We start from the raw sequence: 16,664 nt of genomic DNA on the forward strand, positions 1-16,664 counted from the left end.
TGGTGCTTTACATAAAGCACTGAGTTAAAGTCCCATGGCCCCCTGACGCAACAGGACATCTGTTGGGTTGAGGGGTGGGGTGGGCCTGGAGTTAGCCTTCACCGGCCCTGAACAACAGGCAGGGGTACTCCAGCACCCTCTGAGGAGGCTGATGAGCAGCCCCTGCCCCCCCCGCCCCGGGCTGTTAGCAAGGGAGGGAGAAGGGGAGGGAGTTCCCAGCTGCTGAATGGCCAGAGCTGAGGGAGAGTGGAGGGGAATGAAGACCCCTCGTGTCATGGGCCCTCCCCATCTACCCCAGCTGGGGTACTGGGGATAGCTGGGGGGGGTGGTGAGGCAAGGGGGCTCTGTTTCCCGCCCCCTCCCCCTCAGCTCTAGCCATTCAGCAACCAGGAGCTCCATGGTGGCTGCTCCTGGCTTCTGAATGGCCAGAGCTAAGGGGGAGTGGGTGGGGAAAGGGGTCCTCTCACCTTGTGGGCCCCTTCCCAGCTACCCCAGCTGGGGTATTGGGGGTAGCTGGGGGGGGCCATGAGGTGAGGGGGCTCTATTCCCCATCTCCCCCTCCTCCCCCCAACTCTGGCCATTCAGCAGCTTGGAGTTCCCTCCCTGCTCCCTCCCTTCCCACCCTGCCATGCAAAAAATTAACCCTGGAGGGAACACAAGTTCCCTAATGTGCTCTGCTTTTGAGCACCTTAATGTAATACCTAATTTCACCAGATTCAATTTTTCATGTGATCAGCCATTTTAAAAGCGCTCTGCAACCATGCACATGTGTTATGACATGGCTGCAGAGTGCTTTCAGGGGCCAGATTGCTTGAAAAATGTCACTTTTGTTTGTACCTACAAAAGAACTTTCTGTCTATGAGGTTGGTCAAGCATTGGGACAGGCTACCTAGAAAAATAGTGGAATCTCCATTCCGGGAAATTTTCAAGAGCAGGTTGGACAGGCACTTTGCTGGGATGGCTTAGTCAGGGATGATCCTGGCTTCAGCAGGGGGCTAGACTAGATAACAATGTGAGGTCCCTTTTAGCTCTGCTTTCTTATGATCCTATAATATGTAGCTTTGGTCTTTTCTTTCTACAATGGTCAGTGATGGTGACCTTGAACAACAACTTGAACAAGTCACCGCACTGAACCCTTTAAACTTCACAGCAGCAGAAGGGCAAGAACTCATGTTTTCCTACAGGTTGAACTGAAAGAGAATATGCATTGTTTCATAGCAGTGCAGGGACAATGACAGGCATATGTGATTTACCAATGGCTGTTGATGATCACTCTAAACCTGTACAAAGGCTTCAGATTTCAGAACAAGCTGTGCAGTAAGTACATGGGTGCCATACAACTAATGAATGACACAAGTAGATTTCCCCAAAGTGAAAAAGTATTTCCTTTGTTAGAGGGCTCTGGTGTACAAACACAATCTACTTTGGCTCTTTCTACTACAAGTATGTGTTGTAATTATATAGATATTTACAGTCCATAGCATTTTCTCATGAAGTTGCATGTGATTGACCTTCTTCAACAAAGGTATATTTCAGAGCCTAATTCTCTCCCTCTTTCTAATTTTGAGAGACATAAATGAGGAGAAAGAAGGCAAGGAACATTTTTATTGTCCAATACTCATTATTTGACCCCTATTTGCAAGTGATACCATGTGAAGTCATATCTACCCATGGAGTCAGATACTTCCTTTTTCATGACTACTTATCCATTCTGCTGCCATGCCCCAGCTCATTTGAAAGCTGCTGGCTACATTGCGAATAGGCTGAGTCATGCACTGAAGCTGCTTCAAAGCAAGAAATCCGGGATGCAGCCTAGATTTAGCACAATCACATGCCTTATTTGGGTACTGGGGAAAGTGTGCGGACAGTCTTTTAATAGAAACTCATTATGTTTTTCAATGCAATTAGATTTCAGCATACTAATCCCAAACAGGAGCCATCAATAACTGGCCCTTCCTTTTCTGTGCCCCCTCCCCACTACTCAAAGCACTGCACTAAACACTAGATAATGTAATTCTTGAATGTAGCATACAGAACTGAACACAATATATCACTCTGAACAAGTGTAAGGTGCAACAAAAATGTGATTCAACACTGACTATTGATGATCACTCCAAATCTGTACAGAGGCTTCAGATTTCAAAACAAGCTGTACAATAAGTACAAGGGTGTCGTATGACTAATAAATTACATGGGTGGATTTTCCCCAGGTGAAAAATGGCTACACAGAAGCCAGAATGAGATGCTTTCTTAATTGAACTTTAAAATAATATAAATGCTGTGACAAAGAGGAAAGCTATGAGACTGAAGGGTAAGACTGGCATTCTATCTTGAACCTAGGTCCTTGTGAAAAATAATTATCAATCTCCATTTCAACCCTTAAAGTTAACGTGGAAGTTTATGATTCCCATTTGAGTGTGGGGATGAAAGAGTCACTTAACAGGGTTAAATGTAATTATGTTTTATCACAAACACTGTAATTATTTAAATATTCAGTCACATTTGCTTTTTGGTGTTCACATCTGTTTCCTAAATTTTGTTTCTTTTTAAATCACAATTAAGTTATGAAAATGGAGAAAAATATCAATGCATTTCCAGCAATCATTTAATTTTTAATTTGATCTAAATAAATTATTTGAAAAAATAGTGGAAAATAGCTTTCTTGGGCTGAGTCTTTGGTGCTAAATTTTAATACAGGGCATATATTTGCATCTGAGATGTGACTCCTAGACACAGTATTTTGAAAAGAAACCACACGTGAACTTTAAATGTAATAAGGGGCCTCTCTCAGTTTTTTCTACCTCTCTGAACATAATTACTATGTTCCATCCTACAGCACAAATAGTTTGGACATTATTATTCAAATAACAAGAAGGTATTATTTTTCAAATATTTTTTGGATTCTTCCTTCTTTCTTATTTAAAACGTTGGCCTTCCTTAAATGGCAGATTTTTTTTAGCGGTGATGGTATTATTCATTAAAAGTGATCTGACATGATTAAAATAAATATCCTAAAATTTCCCAGCAAGTTAACTGCTATCTTGTCAACTTATATACCAGGTTTGTTGTTTGAACTTACTCTGAATATTGCATTATCAGGAGGCAGACCCTTCTGCAGCTAATGTGTATAGTCATAACTCCATAAAAAATGAATGACAGCTTAAACTACCTGAGGATATGCCCTTGGTATACTATTTTTAGAAGCACATATATTTATATTTAATTCTTAATCAGATAATATTGCCTTTTATAGGAATAAAGAACCAAAGGGACCTCCTGATTCACCAGGTTCCATCTCCTGCTATTGCAGGTGCATCATCATATGGCTTTTTTCCCCAATATACTATATATATTACACTATTCATTAATTTTTATTCTTTCTTGATGGCTTTTCTGGGAGGTCTGCAGGATTGGGAGCAATCTGAAAGTGTTAAATAAGACAACGCTTAATTTTTAAAAAATGTATACCAGCTGTATGAATGGCTACATGATGGAATCTTGCTGAGCTTCTTAAATTGCAGAAGTGAAGTGGGGTTTTTAGTTTGGTTTTGATTTTAAAGAGAAAGCACTTGGTTCCAGAGGTTCTGATTACACTAAGCAGAGGCTGAAGTTAACCAGTAACTAAATTAGTAGGAGGAACTCTAATACAAAATGTATTATTTAACAACTAAAGGTTACTAGAGGAGTAAGAATTCATAAATGAAATAAAAAAGGACTTTGGCTTACCTCCTAAAGCAGTTTATTTTCATACAGACATTGGCCTTATTCAGAGGATCAACTCGGCTATTTTTAGCACTTCTGGCACCCTGGACAAAGGGATGGGAAAGGGGAGGGAGGCTTCTGTGCCCAGCTGGGGTGCAGGTGGAAGGGTTACCAGTGAGTTGTACCTCACCCTGAGACTTAAAGATCTCACTGCTGCTGCCACAGTGCAGGGTCACTGCACCTTAGCTGCAGCAGCCAACCCAGCAGAGGCACAGGACTGCTGCTGCTGTGGTGGGCTCAGGCTGCAGATGCTGCTGTGCAGGCTCTTCACACACCAGCTGCAACAACCCCTGCAGCACCAGCTTCCCAGTGGACACCATTCTGACTCCACTGATAAATCTGTACTCGGGGCTGGAGATCCCCTTGCCCACCCCAAGTTATGCTACTGGCCTGATTCTTTCCTCACTCACACTGGTTTTACATTAGTGTAACTATTGCCTTCAGAAGAATTGCTTCTACTTACACTAGGAAATATAAAATAGGTAAGACAAAGCCCATTGTTTTAAAATAGTCAGAAAATCCCAGACATGGAATGTCAATATTTCTTAATATGCTCTGGAGGAACCAAGAGTAAAAGTGCTTCTCGAATATTTTTTTAGTATTATTAGTTTTGCTGTTTTTTTGTAGCAATTATTGCCTTCTCCTCAGCACATATAGTTTTAGTATTATGCTTGCAATCATTAATCTCTGTTCTAGATTGAATCTACATAAAATGGTTTCCTGTAAAGAGGCACTACTACCTGTCTATGCCCTTTCTGAGAAAGTAGGAAGTCTCTACTGTTTAAATATAGTCACACAGAGAATCAGTATTCTCAGTACTGATGCAGTATATATAGCTTCCTGTTTAATGCTGCATACATTTATACATGTAAGACTAACAGTTACTGCACTGGTACTGTTAAATAATTGACTTATTGTGATGCTACAGAAGCTCACGATGTTACAGCCAAATCTAGGACATATTTTTAAAGTGATGTGACAATATGCTTGCATTTTTAAACAACTATCTGCATGATTTTATCTTCCTGAATGTGTCTCTTGAAAATGTTTTAAGAGGTAGCTTTGCAGTTTGAAAGATAAAAAGTATTAAATAGCAAAGTATGAAAAGAAAATGTGAGATTTAAAACTTTCTTACAGTGGTTTCTAAACCTCAATCACAGCAAAAATATCTTATTTTGAGTTTGATTTCTGCTATCTGATACCTCACTGCATGCTGAAAATCTGAAGCCTTTGCACTTTTCAGTCAGGAGAGTTGATACTTGTAAGGACAGGGAAATAACTCATAAATGGCTTTTTCCAGTTACATTAACACCTGGGTTCGTGTGTCAGGAAGTCGAAGTCCTACCAGACCTCCGCATACTAGAACAGTAGAAGCTAGGAGAATAGGGATTGCTTTGGTGATGCCAACAAGGGAACCAAATATTAAGTTTCCAAGTACAGCTGCTGCTTTGCATAGTGCATTCAAGAAGCCAAAGCCTGTTGCCCTAAAAGATAAAAAAGAATAAAGTTAAAAATCCATGGAAAATTAAAGCTTTTGGGAAAAATCCTCATTTGGAATAACTCAGTGTAGCTCTGCTAACTTTAGTAGAGTCACACCAATTTACAGTAGCTGAGAATCTTGCCCTTCGATTTTATGACATGAAATCAAACCTTAGTACTCCAGCACTTTATTGAGGCAAATACATTCTGCCCTTTTGCAAACCAGTACATACACTAAATGCCCACGTGCATGACTTTAGTATCTTTAGGCAACAGCTAAGGACACGTAAACTAGAATATAATCACACTATCTTCCAGGGTGGCTAAGGGAGAGAATAGCTTTTGAAACTGGACTGGAAGCCAGTAAGACAAGGAATCCTTCCAACACTTGGGACTTACCATCAGAAAAGGAGACGATAATTTCTCTGTGGTGATTAGAAGCCATTTCTTTCAGATGGTGGGCCTGACAAACAGTACTCCCTGGAAAGGCTGAAGGGGCTTCTTCCTCATCTGATATTGAATGTAATGCCTTTGTGCAAATGAACTGAGAGACTTAAAAACGGTCTTGTGATGGAAGAGAGTGTGGTAGGCCAGTAGGGGGTACCCCTGTGCAGAGACATCCGCTTCACTGCGCCCGGTCAAAAACCAAGCTTCAGATGCCTCCCCAAGGGCATCAACTTCTGGCCACCCTCCTTCCTGGAGCACACCTGCAAGCCTGGGGTAACTGCTGCCACCACCTGGACTCAGGTGTTTGTCTGGGCCCTGTGCCACCTGGGGTACACAGGCCCTGTAGACCTTGGGAACTTGGGGTGCTTCTATTAGCCTGAAGCCTAGAAAGTAGCCTCCTTTAGTCAGCCAAGTCAAGGGAGCAAAAAGGCTTGTCCAGTCCCTCTCAAGCATGTACCACAAGGTTTGCTAACAGATAGCTTTATTGGGTAGAGAGAGTAGGCTTGGGGAGGGGTACAAGTCAGAGAATGTTTAACCCCCCCCCAGAGCAAACAGAAACGGCTTGGCAGCCTTTTGACAAGCGACTAAAACACTAGATTCTGAATTCCCAGCTACATTTCAGGTAAGTTACTCACAAGTCCATCCAGGGGCTGATAGAGCCTGTTTTAGAGGCAGGATGGCTTGCTGGCTGCATCCCCAAAACTTGTCTCCCTCCTTCCAGAAAGAAGGGACTTTTTATATCCTTCTTTTTATATCCTTTATATCCTTATACCTTAGTGATGAGGTATTTTTTATACCTCATCACTAAGTTCCCACCACAAACCAGTATCCTCAGACCATGGCTGATGCTGGTTGGTCAGTCTGAAAAATGTCACCAACCTCAGGTGAGGGTTAGGGTTACACAGCACACAGGGGAGAGCTCCCCTCCCCCCCCGAATGTCTCCAGCCCAGGTCACAGCTCAGTGGTAAATGAAATAGGTGGGAGAGGGGCTGCCTGCTTCCAGCGGAGAGACAGACTGGGGCATGATTTCTCCACAGAGAGATCTAGGAGACTTTGGAGGAATGGGTAGGAAAGTGAATTGCTGGCTGGGAGACTGTCAGAAGCAGATCACAGTGGACACTGCTTTATAAAAATATAAGGAATGAACCAACTAATATTTAATAAGTAACCCAAAAGTGACTCATTGGCTTACCTCCTAAGAAGTTAAACTCAAGATATGTTCTGTAAATCACTCTGATTTTATTAAACCTTGTTTTAATATGACTGTATATAATAATAATTAAGTAACAGGACATTTACCAAAGAACTAAAATAAAAACTGATTGAAGAATATATTTTAGGAACAGAGACATCAGTTAATATGTTAAAAACACACTTTCTCTAGAGCTGGCACGGGATGCAGTTCAAATGCTGAAGTCAAACACCTTCTTCTAGAACACTTCTTAAGGAAGTAAAAGCATAAAAGTTGATCTCTATTGTTCCAGCTTTAGCTCTCTGCATTTTGTGACTTCAGGACAATTTTAAAGTTGGTCAGTCTAGCTGTGCGATTATAATAATAATTTTTACATTAGATTTTAGGCATATATTATGCTACCACAGGTCACCTGTAACCAACAGCTGTGTTTTGTGACTCCCCTGAACCCTTTAAAATACTTGTACTTTAGCAAACCAATACTAAAAATAATCATGAATTTCCTTATCCTACACATGGCGACCTTTTGACATACTGCATGCAGTCAAAATATTAGCATAAGAGAGGCTGGTGTCTTGGATTGAAAGCAGAAGCTATCAAGAAATCCTGTTTTGGAAGGTAACCAGGAGAGTCCTGGGTGTCCCTCTTCAACAACCATTAAGATCTAGGAATCTTACTTTTGCTTCCTAAGCTGATTACTACTGCAGTATCTAAGTAGTACCTGTTGCCAAGGAAACTACTAAGATTGGGAAGAGAGAGTAAAAGCTCTAGAAGCAAAAACCTTTGAGGCTACAAGATTTGTTGCATGAAAAACAGAATAGTGCAGACCTGTGATTGTTGCTTTTGAAACCCCTGAGACTCACTGTTTAACTGAAGAGACTGCAAAAGGCCTATAAAAGTTGCCTGAGAAGCCACTGATTCCCTCTGAGATGTGCACCATGTAAGCAGTTGCAGTACTGCCTTAGATGACAATAAAAATACTCCTGGATGGGAAACCTTAGAAAAAATGAAAAGAATCAAACAAAAAGAGGACTGTGGGACCCTTGAGAACACTGCTGATAAAGAGCTGCCAAAAGCTACCATATGAGAAACAGAGAGCTTTTTCTTGGGAGTATGGTGAGAACAACACACATTTTTCAGGAGAGGTTACTTTGAAATGGGAGTCCAGTGATGCCAAATGAGACATCAGAGTAGTTTTTGAAGGAATTCAATTGGTTCAGGAAGGACCTGTTGGAAGAAGTGTATCTTTAGTTTAGCAGGAACCAGGGAGCATCATGTTGGAGGACGACTATCACAGTGAAAGTATTCCCAAAGTTCTTTGGCTTACCTGTCCTAATCAGAGGTTAGAGGGAGGTTACACTGGGTTGAAATTGGCCACCCAATCTAAAGTAAATCAGGGTAAGGGAGGGGTGGTTGGGATGGGGGGGATAACAGGAGGGCTTGAGACTGGCAGGGTCTTTGGGGGTCCCTAGAGGGTCTCTGATCCCACAAAAATTCCCCAGACCTACCTAGCCTCCCTCACTCCCCAAGATGCTGCTGAACTGTCCTTGATCCTGCAAACTGCTCCTGGGGCCAGCTTGACCAGCATTCACCAGTCCTGGGAGCCTGATGGAAGTTGGGTGAGGGGAGGGGCATGTAGATCAGGAGTTCTGGTGGCTCCATGGCAGGGTTGGCAGGACTGGTGGGACTCTCTCCGCCCCCCACCCCAGGACTAGGGGATATTTTTATCCCCCAACTCCCTTGACCCCCAGATGAACAACCCCCCTGGCAAACCAACCCCCCAGTCCTGCCCACCCTTCCCTCCATCCCAATTTTCTTCTATTGGCTCCCAGCACCAGTACCAGTAAACTTCCACCAGTGAATGCCAGTAAAACCAGCACCAGGAGCAGCTTCTGGGATTGGGAGGTTTAGCAGGCTGAGGTTCTGGTTGGTCCCCAGGGAGAGGGGGTTATTTGGATGTGGGGTGAGTGATGGGGGGGGTCTAAAAATATCCTGGCACTGAGGTGGGGGCAGGTAGGCATGAATGCCGCGTGCCCCCGGAGGCTGGGGGGGGGCATGGCGAGCTCCGGCAGGTGGTGGTGGTGGTGGTGGCGGCGGTAAGTGGTGAGCTCCAGCAGGCGGCTGCAGCGCTGTTGGTAGTGGTGGTGGGGAGGAGGGGGGGACCACCTGCAGGCCCACCAGCAGTGTTAGCAGCGCTTTTTGTAGGAGGTGCACTGCCACACTCAGGGGGTGCATGTGCACCCCCTACACATTGCAATGCAGGTAGGAAAAGTGATGCCCTGGGTCTGGGGCCAGCAGCTGGACATTCCCAGCCCTGGGCCTGTGCTGGGAACGTGTACAGAAGTTTAGTTAATCATTCTTGCCAAACCTGAGCTAACTTAGACTACCTCCAAGGTAGGGTTAAATTAGATCAGGTCAGCCATTTTTTGATGGATCTAACCTGCCTTGAACTTCTGTACAGTTTGCACTACAGATCTAAGTGTAAGATCTACATGTAGGCAAACTCATTTAGATTAGGTGGGTATTTTTAACATGATCTAACCTCCCCGAATGTCTGTACGTATCTATAGACACATGCAATTGCTGTAGCTTCCTGTGGTGCTCTACAGCCAACACTTACCCAAAAGTTAATGAATCTTGGTATGTAATGAAACTGGTAATAACTGACAAAACCAAAACCAAAATGTAATCTTTTTTCAGCACCAGGTTAAAGCATATGGACAACACCAACCAAAGTGTTAACAGAACTAACACTTGCGTGTGACCAGACTCTGGAATAGACTCCCAGTGGGGGTGGAGCAGGCACCTACCCTGGAGATCTTCAAAAGTAGACTGGACACACCTTCCTGGGGTTATTTGACCCCAGCAGTCTCTCCTGCCCAGAGCAGGGGGAGCTGAACCTGATGATCTCATGAGGTCCCTTCCAGCCCTAAAATTCTGTGAATCTTCTGTAAAGAATAAATAGCTAACCAGCATATATACTCAAAGATGACCCCCACAATTATTAGATTCTATATATGAAGAATTTATAAATTTGTTATAATTTTCCAGGTATAGAACCTAAGTATTGGAGGGTTATCTTGAACCCCGCCTCCCATCACAGCAGGGAAAGCAGTGGCTGGTGGGGAGGAGGTCAGATGGCTCCCATGCCCTCTGCCCCACTCACTTCATCCTCTTGCAGCCTTCCTACCTCCCTTGCACCTGCACTCCCCCCACACAGCTCCCCACAGCCTCTGTCCCTCTGCCCTCCACTTCTCCAGTCTCTGCCTCTTCCCTCCCCCAACTCTTCCCACCTTCTGCCTCTTCCCCTCCCCCCCGCCTACCTGTCAGACACTGCTTGGGCTGCTCTGTCCCTGATCACAGCACATGAAGCTCAGATCTTTCTTGGTCATGCAGCAGTTGGTTGCTTTTGATTGGCCATGCAGGCAATGCAGCAGTATTGCTGCTGCTGATTGGCTGGGCAGAAGAAAGTTTCCATATGCTCCCTGCCTGTGAGAGACCCCAGCTTGAGCTGAGCTGGAGCCCAGCTGCATGTGACAGTAAGGGAGAGGGAATGGGGGACAGAAGCTGTTGAGGTGAAGTAGAGGGCAGGGCAAGAGGCTGCTGTGACTCTGACTCGGGCCCTGAGCCAAAGTGAGAGCCACAGCAGATGCCTGCTCCCCAACTCACTTGGTATGCAAATATAAGACAAGGGGCTTTCCCCCCATGTTGCTTGGGTGAAAACACTGTCTTATATTTAAATAGATATGGTAATGCAAATTTAGACACAGAACTGGTTTAAAATCTTTGGAAAAGCAATGGTATAGAACATATAAGGATGCTTTACCAATACTAACAGCTGTTTTTATATTACCCTGTCAAGGTAAATCATTTCACAGATGCTGTCTGCTAGCTGTAACAGGGTCCTGCATACAATTTCCTCAGCATTCTGGAACATGTATTTTCATGTGCTGTGTTCTATACTAGAGTATAACCTGGGGCTGTTATTAAGTACATATATCCCAGATGTTTTTGCATTTTAATTTAGACATGTTGTAAGACATGGTCGTATATTTGAACTAAACTGATATAGTAAATATTCAGGTAGCAGGAAAAACCCCACTGAAGTGGCCTCCTCAACCTTTTGCAACCAGATGGTGGTGTGTTTCTGATCTCGTTAACACTGTCAAATTATCATTAAAGATAGGTGGGTAAGATTGTTAAAATAAGACCATTTTTTCATTGTTTTGACTGCTTTGAGGACACAATGTGAAGAGCCCAATAGTAAATTCAATCTTTTCTTGTTAAGCTGCCTCCATATATAATTTTATGTCAAACACAACTCATATTTGGACCACAAGCAAGTAACATTTTCAAAGTATCAGTCAAATGAAAAAAATTAGTTCTCACTACCTCTACTTGAGGGGCGTTCCCTCCACTTCCAAATACCTTGGGTTATTTACTTCAATGCTATATGTCTGGATGTATAATTTTTGTGCATCAAAATCTCTGAAAGTAGTTATTTTCTGATGTTCAGGGAAGGCAAATTCAGGCCCCCTGGGTTTAAAATATGAACATCTTTGCTTCTGTTTCCCAAATTAACTAAATGCTTCCCAAATGAATACAACTCTTCACTGGACCCATATGCTCATTCCTGAGGGACTATAAAATATGTTATGTAACATATTTGCCCCAGTACACAAGCACAACAGAGCACAAACTTTCCTTCCATCTTCACTGCAATCCTTGCTGTAATGTTTCTAGGAGTTATTGAAGTGTACCAAGACTCTCAGAATCATCCAAGAAACTTGGTGCATCATTTAACCCCCCTGTATGGATTGAGATGGAGAAGTGTAGAGGTGTAAAGTCATTACTAAACATCATACCAATTTGTACTCCAAAGGTGCATCCAGATGAGCCTGCATGTGCCTCTTGCCACATCTCAAAACTGTCTGAGACACGGCGAGAGGCACGCCGGGAGCAAAAAACGTTCCTTGTACTGCATATTTGCAGCGGGGACTCAAAATTTGATACCTGGACATCCAGGTATCAAAATAAAACACACGGGAAAAAAGTGGGTCAGGAAGCAACCAGAGGCTTGGGTCCTCCAAAAGACATGCTCTGGTAGCCAGCCAGAGCATCTCTATGGTGCCCCTTGCCCAGTGCTGAAGCACACTGCCTTCATTTGCGGGGAAGCCTGGAGCAGTGCAGCTTGTATGGACCCCAGCTCTGTCCCAGGCAAATAAATAAGAGACTTGGGGGGGGGGCTGGAGTGGTGGGGCTGTAGGGGTGCAGGGTGGGGCTGCTCTGGAGGCGTGGGTCCCCAACCTGCCCTCTGCATGGCCCACAGCCCCATCCCCCTGCAGGAGCAGCCAACTGGGGCACTTGGGGCCCTTCTGGCAAAGCCACCCCATGGTGCAGGGCATCATAACTCAGCCCTGGCTGCCTGGCACCCGGCACTGTTTGTGCCAAATTGCACCGGCCCGGCCTGGCTCAGCGTGGGGCCATATACCTTTGGGTAGCTCTAGGCCACTCGGACCATCATCTGAAGCCCTACACTGCTTATGGGGACCACCTGTTGACCCGGGCTGGATCCTATGTGCATGGGCCCCACCTGCCATTGGGCTGGGCCAGTTCCGCGCATTTAGGACCTAGCCTGGTATGACAGGCAGTCCTATAGATTATCTGAGTGGTTTTGCTGGTTGCTGTGCATGCTCAGCCAGAGGCCAGGTGCTCACATTACTTTGCTTGTTTTCCTTTCTCTTATGTTTTCCCTGGGGTGTGTTGTCCCCCAGAGTCCCTCCTTGACCCTTTGGGGTCCAAGTCCTCCCCTTGCCCTGGGACACCATTCTAAGCAGCACAACTGTGGAAAGGGACCTCCGAGTCATAATCGACTCCAAAATGAACATGAGTCACCAAGGTGATGAGGTAATGAGTTAAGCTAACCGCACTCTTTCTTGCATAAGTAGGTGCATCACAAACAGGTCTAGAGAGGTGATACTTCCCCTCTAGGCAGCATTGGTCAGGCTGCAGCTGGAGTACTGTATCCAGTTTTGGTTGCTGCACTTCAGGAGGGATGTGGATAACTTGGAAAGCGTTATGACTAAAGTCATAACATTTGGCCATAGTGCTCCATTTCTTGTAGCCACAGCACCTAAATAATGTTTCATCTTATAATCCAGCAGCACTGCCAGGGCCTCTGGCTGAAAAGCCAGGGATTTGACAACCTGGTTGCCAGGCCCAGTGCAGGGCCCATCCACATCTTCACATAAAGATACAGAAAGAACTGTCATTACTGTCCTGATGAACATGATGAATGGTATTATGAATAATAGGTTTCCCCCCCACCAAGTGAACCGTGACCAATCTATTAATGTTAAAAACCAAAGCATTTCTAAGTTCCCTCCCTTCCAAACTGGGACATCGTTGGCCTACAATGTAAAACTGCAAAATTTAATCCATAATTAGAACAAAAGATTTGCCTTTCTGTATCAGGCTACTGGTCCATCATAGAAAATCATATAGTGAGTTCATAAATCTCTTAGAAGTGACCATTTCACCATCACATGTGTAAGAAAAGAACTCAGGACAAAAAAAGTCTCTCAGTCCACATAAAGGGGGGCAAAAAAGTAAAGAAACCCTCTTGGCTGAGCAGGGAAATCCAGGAGAGCCTGGTGAGGAAAAAAAGAGGCCTATAGGCTGTGGAAGCAGGGGCAGTCACCAAGGAGGAGTTCACCTGCTTGGCTTGAGCTTGCAGGGAAGCAGTGAGGAGAGCCAAAGCAGAGATGGAGCTTAGGCTGGTGACAAAAGTCAAGGATAACAAAAAGTCATTTTTAAGTACATAGGCAGCAAAAAGAAAGTGCAGAATAACTTAGGACCACTTCAGGATGAACAAGGACAACTAGTAACAGATAGGATGGCTAAAGCAGAGCTTCTAAATGAATTCTTTGCATCTGTGTTCCTGGACACGAATACGAATATGCATCCATTAGGACTTTAGACAAGCCCAGGATAGATACCAACCCACCGGCGGTTCATGCAGACCTAGTAAAGGGGCACCTGGAGGTGTTGAATGTATTTAAGTCAACAGGCCCTGATGATCTTTACCCTAGGGTACTTAGGTAATTAGCTGGAATCATAGCGGACACTCTGGCACAACTGTTCTAGCACTCATGGCACTCAGAACAAGTCCCAGAGGATTTGAAAAGGGCCAATGTGGTCCCTATTTTCAAGAAGGGGTGAAAGGAGGAACTGGGTAACTACAGACTGGTTAGCCTCGCTTCTATTTTTGGCAAGACCTTTGAGAAAATAGTTAAAGATCACATTTGCAGGGGATCAGTGGGTAAAATAATGCTAAGGGGCAATCAGCATGAGTTCACAGCAGGCAGATCCTGCCTGACTAACTTAGTTTCATTTTACTACTTGGTCACAAAATACTTGGATGAGGGAACAGAGGTAGATGTTGTTTACCTAGACTTTAAAAAGGACTTTGAGACAGTGTCACACCCAATTCTTATAGATAAACTAAAAAACTGCAGTGTAGATTATTACACAGTCTGGTGAGTGGAAAATTGGCTTATGGGATGTACCCAAATAATGGTGGTAGATGGGTCGGTTTTTACCTGGAGACATGTAGGTAGGCGGAGTCCCCCAAGGCTCTGTCCTGGGACTGGTACTATTCAATATTTTCATTAGTGACTTGGATGAGGGAGTAGTAAGCACCCCCTCCAAGTTTGCTGACAACACAAAACTATGGGGGGAGATAAACACAATAGAGAGCAAGGAGAAAATCCAAGTGGATTTGGACAGGCTGGGGAGGTGGGCAAAACAGAATAGGATGCAGTTTAATAAGGATAAGTGTCATGTGTTACACTTGGGGAGGAAGAATCATCAGCACTCCTACAGCCTGGGAGGGACCATTTGTACCCACCGGGCCTCGATCATCCAGTCCCTCGCCGCTCGGCTCTGGATGTTGATGATGGTCTTCTGCTCCATCCCAAAAGTAATAGGGCCATGAGCTCTCACCTTGGGCAGTCTTATCCCCTCCTAATCCCACCTGCCACGACTTTGATGATCCTATCAGTGGTGGAGGGGTCCAACTGTCCGGGTTCAGTTATCTCAGGCCGAGGAGTGATGGTCTTCATGAGGCTCCAACCTCCCCTGTACCTCGCCCTATACCCAGCCACAACGGTGTGCTGATGTTGTTTTCCGTGGCCAGCCCTCCCTATGCGAGAATGTATTCCTGGGTCTTGCTTGAGCCTGGGTTATGTGGCCGAGTCAAACTAGGCCCTCTAAATCCTTGGCCTATTGTAGCCCTCCGCCTTACTTTACCCCGGTGTCCCAAGCAATACAAATTAACAAAATAAAAAGAAAAGATGCTAGCAACAAACTGCTTGCTACCTCTCAATAATCCGTTGATTACTATCCTGTGGCATCTAAGTTACAGCGTGCCCCCTCCAACTGGCTGCCCCTTAGTGCTACCTATTCCCTACCCTTAGTGTACCCTATGTGCATCCAACCCTTGACGTCCCTTCTGCCTTGGAGAAGAAATCTTCCTTCGACAGGATCTCCCGGCTCTTCTGTCCAGGATGAGATGGTCTTAGCTAGCCCCTTGACTGTTCACCTTTCTCCTGTGCGATCCACTGGAACCAGCCTCTGCTGATGAGGACCCTCCTGCAAGCTCTCCTCGTGGCTTCAGAATGATATGCAGCCTGGATACCTCTGTCCTTCTAAGCCTGATAATAGCGTCTTTAGACTGATGCTTGTCCAAGCATTCTCCTGCCCTATGGGCAGCGTTCTCCAGCTCCCCTTCCTCCTCAGTGGGTCCAGGAACTACTTTCTCTTCGCTCTTTCTCCACCTCTCCTCCCCTTCCATCTTGCTGTCTCCCCTTCTTATCCTTCCGTGCCGGCTCTCCTCCCCCTTCTGTCCAGCTGCTATCACTTTAAAAAAACCGCGGCTAATGAACTGCGCGGGTCCCACCGCCGCTTCCAGTCCCCCTGCGGTTCCTGCAGCAGGTAGGGCATTTTTGCTTGTTTTCCTTTCTCTTATGTTTTCCCTGGGGTGTGTTGTCCCCCAGAGTCCCTCCTTGACCCTTTGGGATCCAAGTCCTCCCCTTGCCCTAAGCAGCACAACTGTGGAAAGGGACCTCCGAGTCATAATCGACTCCAAAATGAACATGAGTCACCAAGGTGATGAGGTAATGAGTTAAGCTAACCGCACTCTTTCTTGCATAAGTAGGTGCATCACAAACATGTCTAGAGAGGTGATACTTCCCCTCTAGGCAGCATTGGTCAGGCTGCAGCTGGAGTACTGTATCCAGTTTTGGTTGCTGCACTTCAGGAGGGATGTGGATAACTTGGAAAGCGTTCAGAGGAAGGCTGCTCATCTGGTCAAAGACCTACAGAAAAAACCCTATGTGGACTGATTGGGAGACCTGAACCTCTTTAGGCTTCACAAGAGGAAGCTGAGAGGTGATCTTATGACCACCTACAAACTCATCGGGGGGGAGGGGTCAGTAGGAAGTGGGGGATACGATGTTTACCAGGGTGACAGTTGGGGTAACTAGAAAAAATGGACACAAGTTAAAAGAGAGCAAATTCAGGCTGGACATCAGGAAAAAGTTCTTTACAGTGAGGGTTGCCAAAATATGGAATACACTTCCAAGGGAGGTGATGCTGTCCCCTTCCTTGGAAATATTCAAAAGGAGATTGGACAGATACCTGACTGGTGTCATCTGACCCTAGAGCTCTTTCCTGCCCAGGGCAGGGGGTTGGACTCTATGATCTAATAGGTCCCTTCTGACC

At 45.1% G+C, this 16,664-nt stretch overlaps 1 protein-coding gene across 1 annotated transcript in view; it reads right to left on the bottom strand.

Annotated features, from left to right (window-relative positions):
- Positions 1-4,079: 4,079 nt before the first annotated feature.
- The window catches only part of SV2C (synaptic vesicle glycoprotein 2C), a 167,690-nt gene continuing 155,105 nt past the window's right edge, over positions 4,080-16,664 (bottom strand). The window contains exon 12 of the mRNA XM_019532225.1: positions 4,080-5,246. Coding sequence (XP_019387770.1) covers positions 5,063-5,246 — 184 coding nt within the window. The 3' untranslated portion in view covers positions 4,080-5,062. The remainder of the gene's footprint in view (positions 5,247-16,664) is intronic.

The sequence above is a fragment of the Crocodylus porosus genome, unplaced genomic scaffold (genome assembly GCF_001723895.1).
Source record: "Crocodylus porosus isolate Cpor-Errol unplaced genomic scaffold, CroPor_comp1, whole genome shotgun sequence".
NCBI classification, from domain to species: Eukaryota; Metazoa; Chordata; order Crocodylia; family Crocodylidae; genus Crocodylus; species Crocodylus porosus.